This window comes from Lissotriton helveticus, chromosome 9 (genome assembly GCF_964261635.1).
Source record: "Lissotriton helveticus chromosome 9, aLisHel1.1, whole genome shotgun sequence".
NCBI classification, from domain to species: domain Eukaryota; kingdom Metazoa; phylum Chordata; class Amphibia; order Caudata; family Salamandridae; genus Lissotriton; species Lissotriton helveticus.
In genome coordinates this window covers 395,895,144-395,914,091 of record NC_136070.1, presented here as the reverse complement: position 1 = coordinate 395,914,091, position 18,948 = coordinate 395,895,144, and the positions used below count along the sequence as shown (strand labels likewise).

The 18,948-nt window shown below is 41.9% G+C and overlaps 1 protein-coding gene across 2 annotated transcripts in view; it reads left to right on the top strand.

The window, feature by feature from the left end:
* The window catches only part of CCDC85C (coiled-coil domain containing 85C), a 335,280-nt gene extending 316,653 nt beyond the window's left edge, over positions 1 to 18,627 (top strand). For both annotated transcript variants that reach the window (XM_078660143.1, XM_078660142.1), the window contains one exon: positions 11,478 to 18,627. In XM_078660143.1, coding sequence (XP_078516269.1) covers positions 11,478 to 11,567 — 90 coding nt within the window. In that variant the 3' untranslated portion in view covers positions 11,568 to 18,627. The remainder of the gene's footprint in view (positions 1 to 11,477) is intronic.
* The last annotated feature ends 321 nt before the right edge of the window (positions 18,628 to 18,948 follow it).

Sequence of the window (18,948 nt, the reverse complement as noted above, 5' to 3'; positions counted from 1 at the left end):
CAGTGCAGCTTTTGCAGGTGTCTTTTGACTGAGTGAAACTTGGGGATTCCCAACAAGGGCCTAGCGGCCGCCTTCTAGTTCATTTGCAACTTATTAAGTTGCTTCTCAGGCATACCTAGATAGAGCCAATTGCAGCAATCTAGTTTGGAAAGAATCAGTGAAGTAATCATCGTTTTCTTGCTGTCCACAGGGATAAAAGGTAGTATTTTTTGATTACCTTAAGAAGGTAAAGAAGAAAGAAGCTCGATGAGGAGACCGCATTCACCTGTGTCTCAAAGTTCAATTTATTATCAATAATCACGCCAAGGTTCTTTGCCTTGGCGACTGGGATGGATACCGTTCCTAGTTCATCAGGCCACCAACTCTTTGACCAGTCCAGCGAAAAAGTGCCAAAAATGACTGTTTCAGTTTTCTCTGAATTCAGTCTAAGACAATGAGGGCTAATCCGGGAGCTGACTGCCAGCATGCAGTCCTTAAAATGTTGCATCAGTGGTTTAGTTTTTTTAAAAACAGACAGAACAATTTGTGCATCGTCTGCATATGATATCAATTCAGTTCGAAAGATCTAATAAGTGTCGCCAATTCGGATGCATAAATGGTCAAAAGAGCGGAGCTCAAGGATGAGTCCTATGGGACCCTACATTGAAGGACAAAGGAGGGAGAATCGTAGCTGCCCAAAGCTACTATTGTATTCTTCCGCACGCTATTCATTCATAACTTTTTCCACCTGTTCTGCAGGAAGAGGAAGACTAGACTTTTTTCTCAGTTCTATTGTGTAACTTGTTAAACCTTAAGCCATTCCTGGCATTTTATATAATAGCCAGTTGCTTCTTAATGTTTGTAGTTTCTCACTTACTTTTTACTATATAGTCAGGGCTGGCTGTAGGTATCGTACACGACATGGCACAACTTTGCAACCATGGGGACTCCTTTTTGGACTGTGATAGATAAAAAAAAGAAATCCAAGTTGACCATGCCAGGAGTCGAACCTGTGACCTTTATGTGGCACAGAGCTCTCAGCAATAAATGCCAAACCCACGGACCTTTACAAAACCATGCATGCGGAGTGTGTACTCTTGCCAAGAGCTTCTGCAGTGTGCACTCGGTGCTACCCAAGATGCAGGAGCATGATCACTAGGCAAGAGCTGCAAGCAGCTATGCTGGCATTAGCTGTCCTGTGATGCTTGTGTGGACCCCATGGAAGTGCTTGAATGTGTTGAGCCCTCTGAACTCCACCAGCACAGTGAAGGACACTAGCCCTGGCCGACTCAGAGCTTAATTAATGCCGGTGTTTTCTGGTGCTCAGCACCGGCACTTATTTCTAGACACTGGCACCTATCATGGGTTTACACCACATGGTGGCGCTGTGCTTCTATTCCTCTGGTGAATCCATCAGTGCAGTGTTTATTCAAAACTGATGAATCTAGATCATAGGGAATGCTGGTACTGGAATTCGGCAGCAGCAGCAGGGCTGTTGGCTAAAAACCTGCCTTTTCCACCAAATAGTTCAGAATGTTCATCTTTTAGTCTGCATGATACCTTACTCTCTAGCGCCAGGACACTCCCTGGAGTTTGCGCGCGCTCTACAAATGCCTTTTAATTTCATTGGTGGTGCCAGCTGGAGTGTACTCCTATGAAGTATATCCTATTCTAGTGTTTTCTAATGAGCTGCTGTCCATAGACTTCTGTCCTAGACCAGCCTGATAAGTTAAACACGCTGTAAAAAGAGTTACATTGGATCTTGGATGTGCGCAAGTCCATTAACTTCACTTTATTAATAAAAATTTTATTGTCGTGATTCAGTTGCAGAAATCATTCTTAACTGCCTCTAAAGCAAGCCACCGAGAAACATGCATGCCGGTGCAACCTGACCAGTTGGAACCTAGCACCAGGGAAACAGCAAGACTATATGAAGCTTATCGGTTAGATGGATACGAGGAGTGCGGCGATGAGCCATAATTGGGAGTGAAGCAGAACATTAGAAGTCAAGAAGTGCTCCTTCGAGTTTGTGGAGATGAGGTTGTGATTGCTGAAGATCAGGAGAGCTGAACGAAAGAAGAGACGTATAGACAGACTGATTAACCACAAGATTGGCTATCCACTGTTCGCACACCAGCTCCCTTCAGTGCAGAGGAGCAATACTAATGAATGCAGGGGCAGTGTGGCGGGGAGGCAGGCGAGTCAGGACAGGTGTAAAAGTACACAGAGATTAGATGTGATTGAAAAAGTTGAGAACTGCTCTGTCAGGAAAAATGTAGCAATCTGCGGAGGAAAAATGCGAATGCCTGAAAGCTTTTTGTGCTGTTTGAGTGAACAAATGGGCAGGAAGGAGTGTCAGGAGATAGTGGAAGAGAGATTTTAGAAAAGTCTAATGGAAGCTGTCCGCACTCTCCAACTTCATCTCCCATCTCAAATGAACAAAGCACGAACAGAAACAAATTGAATTAATACTTTTTGCATCAGAGTTAAAAGTAAACATCAAATGATGGTGAGCCAAATGCATAACAGTAAATGCAGGAAGATGTTGCTTAATGGGAAGCAACTAACCTACTGAGTGATAGGGCAGAATGTTCATAGATATTGAAAGTGAGAAGCAGAAGGGATAATGAACGTGCTAAAATTGGCATACACCCAATTAGCACCTTTAATTTACATATAAATACTTAGTAAAAAGTACTGCTTGCACCCTGGGTTGTAAGTTGCATGCTATAAGTAGATTGCAACGCACTTTTGCCACCCGCTAAAGTAGCACTGTAAAAGATCTCAGACGTGTCACTGCAGCCTGTCGTGCAGTTTTGCCAGGCCTAAACCTTCCTTTTCAATACTTATAAGTCACGCCTAAGGTAGGCCTATGCGGCTCATAAGCAGGGTGCATGGTATTTAAAAAGTACAACATGTAGATTGAAGTTTTACATGTCGTGGCATGAAAAACTCATAAAGTTGTTTTTCACTGCTGTAATGTTCTCTCTCATACACTAACTTCAGTTTGGGACCAGATAATTGTAATTTAAATCATCTTTAATGATAATATTGGATTTTTAGTTACCACTCTAAAAATGCCACTTTTAGAAAGTTGACATTTTTCTGTCTGAACCAAATGTGCATTTCTCCCAATGGCCAGGGTCACATGACTGTGAAAGTCTCTCATGTGTTTTTTTTGTTTGTATTCCTTCCAGGCGTGTGGACAAAAGGGCCTTGGGTGTGGGACAGGGTGTTTTTCTCCTGAGCATGATGTCCTGTGGAGTTGTACTCGGCCTTCCAGAGCTTCATAAGGGTAGCCTCAGGGCTTGCCCACCCTCTTCCTGGCTTCTGAGGGCCACTGAAAAATGCAGCTCACACCTAGGCCTGCCCTGTGTTACCCTATCCCAGCGGTTCTTAACCTTTAGACTTCTTTTGACCTCCACTGAATTATTACTGGAATCCTGACCCCCCTGCTCCCCACTGAGTAATTATTGGCAGCCTGGGACCCCCAGTCTAAGCAATTTCTATGATTTGGACCCCCAAAAATACAAAAACAAGTATACATACAAAAACCGTATTTGTATATATTTTAGTAATTTAAAGTGATTCATTCTAATATTTAATTTTGTAATGACTTTGCGTACCCCTTGAGTAGACCTTGCACAGCCCCAGGGGTCCTCGGACCACAGGTTAAGACCACTGCCTTAGACAACGTGAAGCCAAACCCAGCAAAGGAGAACCCCTCCGCCCCCCCCCCCAACTACAGATTGGCGCTGTGGCTAAAAGTGGCACCATTAGAGCCTCTCATCAGCATCAGAATACTCCTGGGCTTGTGGAAGACTCAGAAGGACTGCCCCGCTGTCTGAAGAAGGAAGATTGGACCTGCATGCCTTGAACCCAACCTCCCCATAAGTGCTCCAAGGGTCTGACCTAGTGTTTGAGTTACCGAGACATAACAAGCTTCTGGAGGACTCCCTGCAATTGCCCAGCTGACCAGCACCAACTGGACCTGCCTGGGCCTTGTTGCTGGCCTCTGCTGGAGTAAGTCATGAGAGGTGCCCACCAGGTCCTGGAATTTGGATGGCATCAGAGTAAAGTCCTCTTGAAGAAAAGTTTAAGAAACTGACATTTTAGGCTCCGTATGACTGCTAAGTGGCCTCTTTGTGCCGCTAACTGGCCCCCTGCCACAACCGCCAACGAGAACCTCCAGCATGACCTGCTCCTCATGCCGACAACGTCTTCCTTATAGCTCCTGCCAACACAAATGGCACTCTTTGTTCTGAATTTAGAAGGTTACTTCAGCGGGACGAACTTGGTTCCTCTATCCACCCAAAGCTCCATTACATCGCTGACTTTCCCCTGGTCCAGTGCAACCAGATAACCACAAGTGATGCTTTGTGCTTCTTGTTGCTATTCTCACCTAAATATTTAAAAACAAATATCTCTGGTTCTACTGATAGGATTATTTTCATTTTATGGTGTAATTTTATTTATTACATTTTGCTGTATTTTTCTAAATTGGTTTGGGGGTTTTCTTGTGTTGTATTTCCACTTTATTGCTGTTTGAGTGCTGCATAAAACTTTACGCATTGCCTGATAGTTAGGCCTGACTGCTTTTGTGCCAAACTACCAAGTGTTACGCACAGGTTTATATATTGACTTTAGTGGTTCACCCTGACAAATATTGTGTTGATTATTTGAGTGGGCTTCCCACCCCTTTCCACTGATAAACCAATTTCTTACAGTTTGTAATCAATTGTAGCCAATAGCAAAAGAGTCCCTCCACAAAGTGACTCTACTGTATAGGAAAAACAACCGGCTAATGATGAAAGTAGACTTTGACGGAATGCCACCACTGAGTCTGATAAATCTTGCCACCAAAACAACTGAAAGTTTATGAGATTTGATAAAGAAATGTTGTTGGGACACCTTTCTCAGGCTACTAACACAGCAGATGAAGTATTTATTAGTGCCTAAGTGTTTCTCTTCCTCACTGGGATCATCACTTCAAATGATCTTTTTTAACAATTAGCTCGAATTTGAGGAAATTTCCGGATTCCTAAACTTTATCCTTCATTGAGAGATCCCCTAATGTTTCCATCTCTGAAAACTCATTTACTTGTTATTGCCTTTCTGGGGTTAGTTTGCCAAATTTATCAAACCCTTTTCTTATAACAAACATTTGAACTTCATTGCTATTTTTCTATAAATTGTGTAGATTTCAGTGTCCCACTTGTAATGTATTCTTTATTTAGAATATACTCTACAAGTTGTGAGTTAAAGTTCTTATGTGGTCTCCCACTTCAAAAGAAACCCTGCTATCTCACTTTTGCCAATTGTGAATCACCGCTTTATGGCTGATGCTGTAGAAAGAGTGATGAGGATTTAGCTGGAAAGAGATTTTGAATCAAGTGGCTCTTTATACCACTTGCATCGTGGTCCTTTACCACGCACAATACTGAAACTGCTCTATATAGGAAATAAACTTCTCCCTTTTATGGATGTCCCTTCAGTGTCCTAGTGTACCTGTTTTTGTGATCTGCCCCATATGATTTCATGTAAAAGTCTTGTTTTTGTGACTAGATTGTCTGTTAGATCATTCAGATAATTCTTAGAGCCAAGAACTTTTTAAAGTAAAGTTTTAGGCTGACTGCTTTTTTATTCAGGGCGAATTTGGGTGCTATTGACACAGATTTTGCAGTGAAATTGGCCCCGTTGAAGTAGTTATTCCAATTTATATTAAGGATTCTTATGATGCAATATGCACTGCCAAGCATAAGTAGTGAAAGATGGAACAGACTCAATCTAGGAATATGCCAGTTATACCTTCCGTTTGTCAGTGGCGGCTGGCACAGATCGGGAGCGGGAGGGCAGAGGGCGGGGAAAGTCAGTTGAGGGGGTAAAGAGAAAATAAAATGTACCTCCTCGACGCATCTCGCCACTCTCTCCACAGTTGTCTCCGGAACAGGAACAGAGCACCCAGGCTCCCCCGAGCCAATTACAATGCTGCAGTGCAGCGTTGTGATTGGTCTAAGTGCCATGGTTCGGCGCTCAGATGGGGACTGGGGGCCAGGACATGTTCTCCACCCAGGCTGTAAGGCAGCCTGGGTGGAGAAAATGCAATGTGCGCATGAATGTTTGGCCGGCCACACATTCATGCGTACTTTAGGGAGTGAAAACCACTCCTCCCTTCCTCTGTCAGCAGAGCAGCCACACCCCGCCTACAAAGCTGCTGCAACTAGGAAAAAATAAAATGATAATAACCTAGAGTTATCATTTCATTTTTCCTTCAGTTACACTGCTTAAAAGCTGTGAGGCGACGCTCCTCTGCCTTAGAGGAAGAGCCGCCACTGCCCTTTGTGTTGCTGAGAAGGGCAGAGTAAAATCCGGGTGTGATACGATATTTTAATTAGGTAAAACTACTTGAAGAAGATTTTTCAATTTAATTACCCCCCAAAAAATAGCCAGACTGAAAAGGGCATACGCTCGTCAGAGTAGGATCTTGTGCATACAAGGAGCATACTTAGTCTGAAGAGCAATAGATCAAGCAGCCTGAAGAGTTTAAACTAAATCTGAGGCGTGAAGTTTGAATGGCGTATATTCGTGGCGAAACCTTGGTTAACAGCTTTAGGAAATAAAGATTTGACAGTTTTGTCATTCATTAAGGTCGAAATTCATGTTTAACTTACTTTCTTATCTAAAAACCTGCCTCTACAATTAACACCTAAAAAGATAGAACTGACAAGATAGCACATTCGCACAATTAATTCCCTTTAAATGTTTCTTATCGGAGTACTGTAGCCAGATAGAAAAGAATTAAAACCTTACACAGACATCTTGAAAGTAAGCAACCAGACAGGTGTCACTGACAGAAGCTATACATCGAGGCAAGAACGTGACAAAGATTATACTGGGAGCAGCCATATTTAAAAGCATTTTTCCTAGAATCTCTACTTCAGCTCTTGAAGTGTCACTCCTGCATGAGCACTCATGCTCGAATGCAATGCGAAACCCGGTAGATGTGGGTGTTCCCGCAGACGAACAATATACTTACAGCCCTGCCAAGTATCGCGCATAAGGCGTGACAATAGCGCATTTCAGTGTGGTGGTCCGCACCACCGCACTGAAAATGCATTGTCACGCATCATAGCGCCTCCTCAACTGCCACGTGGAGTGCTGCTAAAATGCGCATGATCGACTAAGCAAGCTGTGAGCATGGTGCCACTTCTCCCAGCATGTAGAAGCTAAGAGGTACTCGCAGCTCTGCGAGTACTGCAGTGCTACAATGTATGCAAGTGTTGTTGAGAGCCCCCGGCCGACACACGTGGCGCCTAACTTAAACTGATGACTTGAGAGAACTGTCAATTTTATTTATCATGCATAGTTAATTAAAAACATTACATGAATGTCCAAAACACAATAAAAACAGCCATTTAACATACAATCAAGTTGAACTAAGTCTAATTAACGGTTAGAATAATATCGCATAGAGGTCGGTCGCAATGAGCTGAACCCGAGAATGAAAACAGTTGGGGCAGATGTTCAAAGCGCACTGGAGCCAGCCTGAATGAAATCCCCTCGTACATTGCCTTCTGAACGACTTGGGGCTTTATGTAGGAGGCCCAATACCGGTCGGTAATGGCCGAAATTACCGAATTTCGGCCGTTACCGACCGGTATTGGGCATTTGGAATGTAGGTGGCATGATTGTAGGATTCGGTATTTTACCGAATAGGTAACTTACCAAATTTTTAACATACCGATTTGGTAAATGACTGAATCCTTAATGTAGGAAGCACTCAAGTGAGTGCTTTTCACATTTAAGGATTCGTTATTTACCACCAACTACAAGTTGGTGGTAAATAACGAAAACCGTTAAAAAAGCAATTTTGTGCTTTAACAGTGCCATGTGGCAGCATGTATGTGTGCCACATGTGCACCCATGCACTATTCAGGGGTGCAACAGCGTGTCAATGTGACACCCTGCCAACCTTGTAAGTCTACCCCCTATTACCGATTCTGTATTTACCGAATTGGTAATCCTCATTAATTCCTATGGGCCTCCAGGCCCATAGGAAAGAATGGGGAATAACGAATCGGTAAATACCGAATCAGTATTTACCGAATTTTACTGATTCAGTAAAATTTACCGAATCATTAATTACATACCATTTACCGATTCTAAAATACCGAATCGGTAAAATTCGGTATTTTAGAATCGGTAAATGATATTTACCTACATCTGGCCCTTAAATCTTTATATCTGTTCTAGCAGTAAAGTGCTTATTATACTGTGTAAACATCATGGGTTAAAGTGCGTGCCGTGCACGTGTTGTTGCATATTAACTACAGCATACGCTCTATTATACCTACACTCGAGCTATAGTTGACTTATTCTGTGACATTCTCCATTAAATTTGTAATATCCTGGTAACCCTCCAAGAATAATCATTCTCACTTAACCCATAGATGGCATTCCTGATTAGAGTACCATCTTCTGAGAACTGTCCATTCATTGGTTGAATCCATGGTGACCAAAAACAAGTGAGCATGTTTAACGGTTGACGTGTTGCAGTGAACTTTAAAAGGGCGACTTTTTTTTAAACACATTTCAAAATTGTTTTGCTGGCACTCAACAAGAGTATTTTGTTTCTCTCTCTCTTTTAATATTTATACAGGAAGTGTTATGAACCGATACTTTTAATTACTTCACGTTGAATCCACCCCAGGGCAAGCAACCCATCTGTAACCGTTTGTGATGATATGAGGCTGTGTGCCAAAACCTTTGTCTCGTCTGTTGCTACTGCTTTCTGGGTTTTAACAAAGAAATACTGGCTAAACTAGAAAATCAACTTGGTGTCTGTGTCTCTCTTACGATCAGCAGGCTCACATTTCTTCCAAGTCTTGACGAGTCCCTGAGATTACATTTTTTCGTTTGTCAGTGCTAAGGGTGTGCAGGTACTGCTGCTGGAAAAGATTGAATGAGGCAAAGATTATAGTACGGGTCACTGGAATTATGCAACCGGGAGGACCAAATTATGCGGTAGGGTTGACTAAAGTATGCGACAAGAAAAGGCAAAATATGCAGCGTAATGTACCACATTTTGTGACAGTACTTCTGCCTTATTTTGCCTTTCATATACATATTAACACTGTCTGGGCAAAGGTTCCACATCGTTAGTAACTGTTTAACATTCAAATATAGCAAAAGGTGACTGTGGATTTTGCCAAGGGTCTTCCACTGTGCAGTTAAGTGTTGCTCTTCATTTTTAGTGACTTTTGACCGTTTAAGCTAGAAATGCTTCTATTAAAAATAACAAAAAATGCAGCAAATCCACAATTATGTGGTAAACACGGCAGATGCAGAATCACATAATTCCAGTGGCCCTGATTACATTGTGATAAATTGATTACTTTCTAAAAGCACTGATATTAAGCCCTAATTCACATATGCCGTTATGAAATATATATATATATATATATATATATATATAGTTTTTTAAATATTGAGCTACTTAATAGAGACCTCCTTCCCAAAACAAATACCTGTTAACTCTGAATTCTCATACCACCCTCTCAGATCCAAGTATGGTACTCTTATTAAATCCTGTCCTGCTAGTAATGCATCATGACAATTGCAAGTTCTTATGCAGTAAAATCCACCAGCCCCACCCATTTCATTATCCCCTCTCCTCTTCCCTCTACAGACCCTGCCAGTCACCATTTGTTGAAAAGCAGCCCTGTTGCTCCCTGTCCTTGGGTGGGTCTGCTTCTGTACCGCCAGGTTCAATACACAGCAAGACATGCAAGGACTACACATTTCTAACCATACACCCACACGGTCAAGCATGCTACCCATGTGAACATGCGCTTCAGCAAATAGGGGTAGAAAACAATGTACAAATGCGATAATAAAATAGAATACAAAGGCCATTTAAATTCAGGCTCAGATTGGTGTTGGCCACTGAGTCGCATTCTAATATCAGGTGAGTGGGGGTATCTTTGTGGTGGAATAAATGAAGATCAACAGCGTAGCAAGGGAGCCATGTTCCCAAAAGGGAGCAGGGAAAACGGCTCCTTGCAGTTGGTCGAGCAGCAAAAGACTTATGTGCTGAGGACTGGTGTCACTGCACCTGCTGTACTATTGATAGTTACATTCTTGATGAGAATATGGCTCTTGCCGCATGGACGAACAGTGGCTTGTTCGGTGCATCTGTGTAAGAGTCTCTTTGATGCCCTACCGATGGCCAGGCCCCTCCTGGACATAATCCTCTGTATTTGGCAGTTTGTTGCGGTTGCCACAGCTCTGTAGAGCCGCTTCTCCTTTCTCTGTTGAAATGATTCAACAAGAGCGGGCCGTTCAAGTAAGAGGGGTGGAGAGTAGTAAGGGACTTACCAGACGGCGCCGAGTAAAAATTAATTATTTACTTAATTTTCCCTCGTCATCTGTTGATGAAACCCAACTTTTAGAAATATCAGCTAAGGTATGGGTTTAGCACTTGGCATACACTGAAAGATTAAACTGCCATGGATATATTGTTGAGTTTGCTATGACAGAAGGACAGTGGCAGCCTGTGCTATTAGCATGGAGGAGGCAGTCGGGGCACAAATGCACACACAAACACTCACTCACTTTCACACATGCTCATACACTCACACATCCATTCACAACACTCATTCCCATATATTCATTCATTGGAATGCACCTACGCCCGCACTACACATTAAAAATAAAATCATACTTAACTGTGCAGCACTGCTTCGTAGATCCCACGAGGGTAGCCTTCCCTCTGACTTAAGGTCAGCCAATGAGGAAAGGCAGCAGTCCCAAGCCTTGGAGGTTCCAGGAGGGATGGGTGTGTTACCTTCCCTCATTGGCTGACCTTAGATCAGCCAATCAGGGAAGGCAGCAGTCCCTCACTCATCACAGATTGGGATGGGGTCGGTGAGACTGCTGACCCCACCCCCCTCTCTGGCAAGGAGGGATTGACACTCCGACCTGAGCATTTTTTGGCTTTGAACTGAAGCACCCGGGTTTGAAGCAAACAGTGATGCACCCCATTGTCTCAAGGGGGAGGGCCTTGAGGTGCTGGGCATGGCTGAAGATGCCACGCCCACAGGGGCTGTGACTTTTTCAGCCCGGCAAAGTTCACTTCAGGCAGCCAGGAACCTTCACATTTAGCTCATGTCTAGGTCCTGACTGCCTGACCTGAAAATAAAGAGTGTCTGTCAGGCGGACCTTTGCTCATCCTGACAGACATTCTTTATAGTGGCCAGAAGGTGAGGGGAGTGGCCCTCAACCCATTAGGACGGGCCTGGCGGCAGAAAGAGGAAAAGGGCACCTGCACCATGATGTAGTTATTGATTGCTGGAATGGAAGTGTAGCTCTTACATGTCCCGCAGCTCTTCCTATTACTGCGCTGTGATTGGCTGTCTACAGTTACAATGTTGATGCTTAGAAATTGTTAGTCTACCTTATTTTCAGAGTCACTGACCTCTGTATACTTCTCTCCACAGGTCGTCTGGCGGAAATTGGGTGACGCAGCAAGTTCCAAGCCCTCCATCAGACAACACCTGTCTGGAAACCAATTTAAGGGCCCATTGTAGTCCTTACTTCTGAAGACTTTCAACAACCCAGGGGAGACGAGTCTCAGTGTCCTGTTTGTTTGGACAAATTCCGTTGTAAATATGACCACTATTGGCTTGGTTTCTACAAGTCTGAACGCTATCTTGGATACGTACTTAGAGATGGCATATGTGTACAGCAATCAAACATTCCTAAATGTAGATATTCCGAGCTTCAGAAAATTGCAAGACTTTTATTAGCAAAAAGTCAACTTCTTCTGCATGGCCATCCGATGGCTCGCCATGTGGGTTGCATTCCCGGATATTGAGCAAGAGCGTTTAGAAACAATACGTGAAAACCGGAGTCATTGGGATCTCTAAGACAACCACAATGTACAGCAATGTGCAATTCAATTGTCCACTAAGGGACTTCGGTGAAATTTAAAGAAAGTTTTCATCTATTTTAATGTGAATAGTTTGCCAATATATCAACAATCAAGTATTGCATCTGGATGATTTATAGCGAACAGAACAGTTTGTTATAAAACTTCTCATGTTTATTTTATGAAGTGGATTATACGCATCTGGCTTTTTTTTTTAACTTTACACTAAAGGAACAGTCATCGCTGCAACAGAGTTCCTCGTTCACCTTCAAGAGCATGGAATTCAAGATGGACGTTCTGGCACCCGTAGGCCTTTGCCGTAGAAGTGTACTTTTTTCTGTGCATAGCTGCTTTACTAAAATGTTGTAATCGTGAACACTCCCGAGCCAGGGTAGTAGATTGCATTAACATAGGCTTTGATGAACAATGCTGCTGTATAAGCTTTATTTTTGTTACTAAAATGTCACGATGACGAAAATCTTTTTCTTCAAGAAACTGTACATAAAAATGATGGATTTATATTTTGTTACTGTTAAGTACATTATATTGTTCATATATAGAGATAGCCTACCCTATTGTTGTTTTCACCGGTCACTGGAGAAAGTAGACCTGAGTGGAGCTAGAACAAGTATTATGTCCCTGTCTGTAGGACTTTATTTCACTTTACAAAAGACACATATGTTTTGTTACTGGGCTGAAAAAGGCAATTTAGTTAAAACTTATAGCACTTTGGCCATCCCCCTGACTCTGAGTTTGTGCTGTGTACGTGGTAGAGGAGGTCCCAGTGCTGCAGAGGTCAGGGACAAGGGTGGCATTGTGCTTAACTTTTGCAGGGGAGACACTGACTTCTGCCTTTGCCTTTAAGGAAGGTACCACTTGGGTGAATGATCTTCTACTGGAGACTTCCCTAGAGGTACAAGTTGTTTTGCGTCAGAAGAGACACCTGCTTACGCCTCTGGCTGTAAAGATGGTGCCGGGTGTACATTCAAGAGAAGCATGCTCTGTAATGTCACTTATGTCTCTCACAGATCTTCGTCCCCTGTAAACGACAGTTTATTCTTTTTTTGCAAAAGAATGAAGGGGGATGACAATAAATTCAGTTAAAAGAAATTAAACAGGTCAGTTAAAGAGAGTGTGTGAGCCCATAGACGTATATTAACTATACACTGCCACTTTGCACAGTAAAATCTGAAGTAATTTAGCAGCCTCAATCCTGTTATTTTGCGGAGTTTGGAGAATTATACCAGTTTTATTACTGTTTATGAAGGGTGACGTTTTAATTGTGTTTAGCTGCTGAGTTCTGGCCAAGAAACCGATACATTACTGAAAAAACTCTAAATCTTCTGAAAGAATGTAAGCATGCTGTATAGGAAAAGCTTCAAATGGCCACGGTGTCCCTTTGCTGTTAGACTGCAAAGTTCAAGTGGGGGTTGAGGGGTCCACCAACGGCATTTTTTTTTTTTTACATATTGATAAAGTCCCAACTTAAGCACGTCATCGGGTCATATATTCATGTTTAAAGACTTTCTGGAGTTTACAATGCAATATGTTAATCCTCCAGAATGAGCACAAGGCCTTGTCATCTTTTACCCAGTTTACAACTCCTACCTCCTGTACATCATAAAATAAAAAACAAACAGCAGATACCGGTTTTCCGGCTCACTGTATCGTACAGGGATCAAGATGACAAAATGCATAGCATCGCAGGCTTTCTACTTACATTTTGAACGTCTCTGCGGTTGTACCACATCCCTAAGAAGCTATTAGGGGATTTTGTTTCCTGCATTTAATGGCAAGGGATTCATTACTAGGTTTGTTTTGTGATTTATTGATCAAATCCATGGAAATACGTTAATAGCCTGAGGTTAGCAAATTGAGCCACCTGTTGGATGTTTCATGAGAAAGTCGGGTATTTGAAGGGTACAGAGGTGGGAACCACTCACCTGCTATGGAATCATGTCACATGCATGCAGGAGCGCTCCATGATTGATGGAAAAGGTATAAGTCACTGTATTAAGCACTCTTATCTGGTACCTTTTATGGTCCATTAAAAAAAGTACAATTCCATATGAAAAATATCACTGCGGTTAGTTAAACTGCTCTTGTTACTAGAGAAGGGGACTGTAATGGCAGTCTACCACAGAAGTTTTATTGTAAACCCAAAAAGCCTGTCCTGCAGTTCAAAAATGTTTTGTTAGTAAACCTTGGTCCAGTTCCCCTCAAATGCTTATGTAGTTATTCCCCCTATTACATTGGTATATATGCATTTGAGAACAGTGTAATGGCATGTTCGAGATATGGGATTCAGACAAAACTATAGTTAAAAAATATATATTTTTCGAAATAATATTTAGACTCGCTTCAGGTCGGGTAAAGTACATGCATGAACAAATGCACACTGTGATGTCACCAAGAGGCACCAACTATGGCTGCCTTCCTGGTATATGAAGTTGTTGGACCCAGTTGAGTAGTGTTTCAACACTAGTCACAACAATGCACAAATATACAGGAATAAAGTCAAAGCACCATGTGCCAACCTACTATTCTATTCTTTTCTTTAAATACGTATTACTTGTCTGGGTTTCTGGTGTCTTTTCTGTACACTCGCTGCCACCATGTTAGCCGAATTCCCACCACGTTTGCATAGTTTGGGAAGAAAGTGTCTCTCATTCCTCAATGTGACCCTCCAATGTAATGGATCCACTACCATTTCGGTTTGGGTAGAGCTCCCACTCAGAATAAAGCATTAGTATGAACCAAGATGGCGTGCCGGAGTGCCCAGTGCTATCTGTGCTTGACAAAACAGAAAAGAGGGTGTGCTGAAAGATTGCCTCCGCCTAATATCCTGCAGTACAGACAGTGGGGTGGTGTGGAAACATAGGGGACATTTTCCATCCTGTTCTATATAAAGCTTGGTCTAAACCATCATCAGCTTTCTAATTTTGGCCCATTTAATTAATTTCTGTGGCTACAATGATTTTGGAAAATCTTATTGTGAATCTACTCTGGAACCATGTTGAGTAAACTAACTGGCTTGGCAATTTTCTGGTAGGTTTGTAGACTACCTACGTCAGTGAATCCATGTTGGGTCTAGATAATCGCAGACTAGGCAACTGTCTCTCGGAAATAGTCCTTTTGGGCTTGTCGGCTGTATTAAGCACCATCAGCTGTATGTTCTTGCTCAGCAGCCTACGTGAGCTGTGCCTGGGTGGACAGCTCTAATTATTTAGATTATATATAATTACACCTGGTTGAATGAGTTGTTTTAAGTGGGCTGTTACTGTCCCAGATTAATCACTCCTTTTGTTGCCCCATTTGGTCCATGTCCTTTTTCTTTGACACAGCTGTCATTGAAACCCAGATTCTCCATAATTTCGAGGGTGATCTGGTTGTCATACCTGTACATTTCGAACAATGTATATTGGCAGCTTTGGACAGGACCTGTGGGAGCTCAGATTGGGATTAATGGATAAAGCAATGACCCTTGGGACAACATGTTCTGGTTTCCTAACATGATCACCTGCCCTACCCAGTTGGCAAGAACATTTGATTCAAAACCATTCCGGGGTTTCTTTCCATTTCAAACATCTCGAAGGGGTCGGCCGAACATACACGGGTAGTTCCAGAAACTGCAGGGCCTGAAATTAATAACAGTGCTATCTATTTAAGAGTAGCCTGCATGCCCGACTGGTCCTCAGTGCTGGCATATTTGACCAAACCTCTTTGGTTTCATTTAGCTTGCATGGCTATCTGTGGCAACACACATCTTGCATATGATGATGCCAGCTTTTCTAAAACTGCCAGACAGCTCTTCACCCTAAAGCCTGGGGCCTGGTTAGAGTAGCTTGTTATTGCAAGGAAAGGTTGGTTGGCATTGCCTTTTCCATGCCGCTCCCTTTCTTCTGGCACACTCTGCTCCATCTCTAATTTCAATGTGCTTTCTTTCAGGAAGAACCTGAAAACTTGGCTTCTCATGCAGCTTTTTCAAGGAGTTTAGGGCCAGCTTTTGTTTGTGCCACAGGAGGGAACTGTTTGGTGTCAAGGTGTTTTCCAAAACAAATATGATCACGAGAATGTTGTAAACTACTTGGAGTCTAGTAGCTTAGAAATGCCGTAGATTTGTGTTTTGATTTGAGGATTTGAGACAGAGGCGTTTGAAAAAAGTGGAAGTAGGTAAATTCATGAACTTGGTAATACCATACTGAAAGACAACATATGTTTAATTACACAAACCAGCAAGCCTTGATGCATTCTACATACTGGTAATTCCGTTCAGCAGACCACAGATGCGTTCATCAGAAATGCATTTATGGTCACTGACTTTAGGTAGTGTCTGCACACCTGACATAAGGCTTCATGTCTTTTTCCATTTTACATAACGTGCCTTGTTCACTGAAAGTGGATGCTTTAATAAACTATGGTCATACCCAATCCCACTAACCCTAATAAATACATCTATGTATGCACTAGTGAAGTAAAAATAAAAATACAGAACATCTGAAACTTGGAGGTACCATGCGGCACCACTTGTATTGTATTATCAACTTTGCTTTTTCTGGGTTATCTGGCTCATACCAATGTTATCTGCTTGTCGCTGGTGTGGTTTCTGTTTTCATACTATGCATCCGGGGCCGCCACAATATGAGGCTTCTTCAAGCAATGTTGGGTGGCATTCATCGACTTGACATTTCCATTCAGTTAAGTAGCTACCCCCGGGCATCTTTTCACAGCATATGTGGAAAGGTGCACATTTACTTACATACTCTTAACTGGAAATCCCTGTTAGTTCAGTAGGTTCCCCTATTACACTTCTTTTGGACTCTCGTCACCACAACTAATGTGTAGTTATTATGCAGTTCAAGTTATCCATTGGACTCATTCAGTGTAGAGGTGATACAGCTCTCGACATCCCAGAGGGTTTTTGATTTTGGCAGAGATTCTCTCCATGGGCTTACCTCAATTTGCTAACTGACAGAGGTACGTAATAGATGTTAGCTTGGGTATAAGCTAATTTAGGATACATATGCTCCACCTCTGAATACCGTGGTCATTTTGAAGCGCTGCTGGCAATACTGTCTCAGCTATGGCGCACCCACTTTCTTTTAATTTGAGAAACCGTCCACAGAGAGATTTCTGGACTTTCAGAATTTGGCTATTTCTTTAATGGTAGTTTTGAGTGACTCTTAGACGACCATATAGAACACTACACCTCAAGCTTTATTTGAAAGTTAGGATTCAGATATTTTAGCTTCAGATCCATATTTACTTGTAGGGTTTATTTTCATCCCCTTTTACTTCACCTGCAGCCATCTTCCCATTATGCTGACTCTGCCGACATCTGTCTTGATGACGTCTTGCAATTAACATTTAGATTTCTCAGCTAGAGTCACTGCACAATGGCGCATGCCTACATCCAGGAATACTGTGCTTCCCCAATGTGCCCATGACTGCCCGCATTATTGCATGTGCAAACTGGATGGATGAATTGGGGCGGACTCTCTTCCCAAAGAAGCTGATAGGGTGAACCATATCACTTGTAGGGATGGATATTGTAAGATTAACTTAAAATGCTTCTCCATGTACATGTCCTGACACTAACTAGGGAAAAGACAATGGTCTCAGATTGAAATCATGACTATGTGTTGTACTGCTTCCCTCTAAGAGTTGGTGATCTTTAAGATGTAAATCTGTAAGTTGAGTTTGAGTACATAATGAGTACATTACTAAGGACCTGTGTATGTATGGGATGCGCGAATACCAGGGTGATATGATTCAAGTAGGTTTACGAAGGCCCTTCCTTTCAGCCAGAGAGGCGTTGTGTCTCAAAATGTGATTTTCCCCAGGTTACAAATATAACATGGAGTTCTCAAATCCCAAGCCTCTTTTTCAAAATGTTTAAAAGAATGGCACTTCTCAAAATTCCTGGTTGCTATGTTTTGTTCGTCTTTTTTTGTACCCACAACAACCCCTTCACAATTGGGACTGTTTTAAATTTAAAAAAAGCACTCCGATTTATAAACATACATTATGTGGCATTACAATATTTTAATTTCCTCAACTTTTGCTTACTTGTTTTGACCGAAAGTCTGACAAGATCGTAGAGTTCTCAGCCTTTCTCTACTTATGAATGACATTCAGATATCTTGTAGAAATTCCTCAAACGTATGTCTTTTCTTCCACCATACCGCATAATCTTATTGCAGTATGATGCAACTCGTCCTAATATTTTTGATTTACCTACAAAGAATTGTGTATCATTTGATACAAAGTAAGTCACTTTTTGATTTCTAAATGAAGGATAAAAATGTACTACTGATCTTTTTTAAACCACGAAATCTTCTATGGTTATAACCTGAAATAAATATATTTTTCGTATGTTTGGTTGATAAATTCAGTTGAAAATTCTTTTATGTGGTAAACCTGTGAATGCACAGCCTGCTGTATTTTCTGTATAATGTGATTGAATTAAAAATTGGAAAAAATACCGAGCCTACATTTTTGTACAGTAGAATTAAGGTCCAGCCTCTTGCCTGTCTGAACCAAACACCTGTTTATGTTTTGTCCACTGTACAAAGTAGAATAAGGAAAACTAAGAGTCTGATTTCATAATGTGGTAAAAAAAAAAAGATCTGAACTATTTTAGTACATGAGGTCAGAAATAAAATTGTGATGATATTTACTTTAGATTGAACAAAATAAAGTGAATTCTTTACAAGCAAGCCAAGGTGTTTGTGTATTTGGTGGAAGTGTGATCTCTCTTTGCGTTTCCATTACACTCAACTACAACTGGGATTTTTATAGACACACACACACACACTCACAAAGACACACATGTTCGAATAATCTTGAAAAGCATCGAAATTTTTGCTACGCAGTTAGACATTTATACTGGTAATTGTGTGCAGGAAAAAAACATATGGGCACTCTGTCTAAATAGTTGTTAAATACATAGTGATCATATTGGCTGAGCCTGGCACAACTTATCGGTCACAGTCAAAGAGGGCAGGAGACATGGACTGGACAAAGCGGAAGTTGTCATT